The 2,500-nt window shown below is 51.3% G+C and overlaps 1 protein-coding gene across 1 annotated transcript in view; it reads left to right on the forward strand.

The window, feature by feature from the left end:
- The first annotated feature begins 958 nt into the window (after positions 1-958).
- The window catches only part of LOC128379406 (integrin alpha-3-like), a 28,567-nt gene continuing 27,025 nt past the window's right edge, over positions 959-2,500 (forward strand). The window contains exon 1 of the mRNA XM_053339022.1: positions 959-1,116. Coding sequence (XP_053194997.1) covers positions 959-1,116 — 158 coding nt within the window. The remainder of the gene's footprint in view (positions 1,117-2,500) is intronic.

Genomic DNA, 2,500 nt, shown 5'->3' on the forward strand with positions numbered 1-2,500 from the left:
GTCTTAATGAAGAAGGTCATGACCTGCAGCTGAAAGCTGGAACATTTTCTCATATTAATTCTTTTCATTGTTTCCATGAAGCTGTTTGAGTATCAACAGGAAGCAGTTTTAATGAGCTGATGAATCACCTGCTAATTAGCATAACGACCAAATACCAAATAAGGTCAGCAGGAAGCTCCATTCATGAAAATGCTGCTAAACACTAAACAACTGAAATTATTATTAATAAATAATGTCTGAACACCTGGATCAGCTGGTTCTGGATCAGCTGTTTAAGGATCAGCTGTTTAAGGATCAGCTGTTTCTGGATCAGCTGGTTCTGGATCAGCTGTTTCTGGATCAGCTGGTTCTGGATCAGCTGGTTCTGGATCAGCTGTTTCTGGATCAGCTGGTTCTGGATCAGCTGGTTATGGATCAGCTGGTTATGGATCAGCTGGTTATGGATCAGCTGGTTATTTATCAGCTGTTTATGGATCAGCTGTTTATGGATCAGCTGTTTCTGGATCAGCTGGTTATGGATCAGCTGTTTCTGGATCAGCTGGTTATGGATCAGCTGGTTATGGATCAGCTGTTTCTGGATCAGCTGGTTCTGGATCAGCTGTTTATGGATCAGCTGTTTATGGATCAGCTGTTTCTGGATCAGCTGGTTCTGGATCAGCTGTTTATGGATCAGCTGTTTCTGGATCAGCTGTTTATGGATCAGCTGTTTCTGGATCAGCTGGTTATGGATCAGCTGGTTATTTATCAGCTGCTTCTGGATCAGCTGTTTCTGGATCAGCTGTTTAAGGATCAGCTGTTTCTGGATCAGCTGTTTATGGATCAGCTGGTTCTGGATCAGCTGGTTCTGGATCAGCTGTTTCCTGTAAATAGGGTCGTTGTAGAGCAGAGTTAAAATCAGCTGTCACATGACTTCACTTTATCAGTAAACACCTGTCTCACCTCTCAGGTGTCCGTCTCCATGGCGACAGCAGTGTGTACGTTGCTGGGTGTGTGTGTCGGTGTGTGTGTCGCGTTTAACGTGGATACGACGTTCCCGCTGACGAAGAACGGAGAACACGGAACTCTGTTCGGACTGTCGGTCGCTCTGCACCAAGACCTGCACACAAACACCTACCTGTGAGTACCTGTCTGTCTCTCCACCTGTCTGTCTGTCCACCTGTCTGTCTCTCCACCTGTCTGTCTCTCCACCTGTCTGTCTCCACCTGTCTGTCTCTCCACCTGTCTGTCCCCACCTGTCTGTCTCTCCACCTGTCTGTCTCCACCTGTCTGTCTCCCACCTGTCTGTCTCTCCTGTCTGTCTCCACCTGTCTGTCTCTCCACCTGTCTGTCTCTCCACCTGTCTGTCTCCACCTGTCTGTCTCTCCACCTGTCTGTCTCCCACCTGTCTGTCATTCCACCTGTCTGTCTCCACCTGTCTGTCTCTCCACCTGTCTGTCCCCACCTGTCTGTCTCTCCACCTGTCTGTCTCTCCACCTGTCTGTCCCCATCTATCTGTCTACCACCTGTCTGTCTCCCACCTGTCTGTCTCTCCACCTGTCTGTCTCCACCTGTCTGTCTCTCCTGTCTGTCTCTCACCTGTCTGTCTCTCACCTGTCTGTCTCTCCTGTCTGTCTCCCACCTGTCTGTCTGTCTCTCCACCTGTCTGTCTCTCCACCTGTCTGTCTCCCACCTGTCTGTCTCCCACCTGTCTGTCTCTCCACCTGTCTGTCTCTCCACCTGTCTGTCTCCCACCTGTCTGTCTCTCCACCTGTCTGTCTCTCCACCTGTCTGTCCCCACCTATCTGTCTACCACCTGTCTGTCTCCCACCTGTCTGTCATTCCACCTGTCTGTCTCCACCTGTCTGTCTCTCCACCTGTCTGTCCCCACCTGTCTGTCTCTCCACCTGTCTGTCTCTCCACCTGTCTGTCCCCATCTATCTGTCTACCACCTGTCTGTCTCTCCACCTGTCTGTCTCCACCTGTCTGTCTCTCCACCTGTCTGTCCCCACCTGTCTGTCTCTCCACCTGTCTGTCTCCACCTGTCTGTCTCCCACCTGTCTGTCTCTCCTGTCTGTCTCCACCTGTCTGTCTCTCCACCTGTCTGTCTCTCCACCTGTCTGTCTCCACCTGTCTGTCTCTCCACCTGTCTGTCTCCCACCTGTCTGTCATTCCACCTGTCTGTCTCCACCTGTCTGTCTCTCCACCTGTCTGTCCCCACCTGTCTGTCTCTCCACCTGTCTGTCTCTCCACCTGTCTGTCCCCATCTATCTGTCTACCACCTGTCTGTCTCCCACCTGTCTGTCTCTCCACCTGTCTGTCTCCACCTGTCTGTCTCTCCTGTCTGTCTCTCACCTGTCTGTCTCTCACCTGTCTGTCTCTCCTGTCTGTCTCCCACCTGTCTGTCTGTCTCTCCACCTGTCTGTCTCTCCACCTGTCTGTCTCCCACCTGTCTGTCTCCCACCTGTCTGTCTCTCCACCTGTCTGTCTCTCCACCTGTCTGTCTCCCACCTGTCTGTCTCTC

Source organism: Scomber japonicus, chromosome 18, assembly GCF_027409825.1.
Source record: "Scomber japonicus isolate fScoJap1 chromosome 18, fScoJap1.pri, whole genome shotgun sequence".
In the NCBI taxonomy this organism is placed as follows: Eukaryota; Metazoa; Chordata; class Actinopteri; order Scombriformes; family Scombridae; genus Scomber; species Scomber japonicus.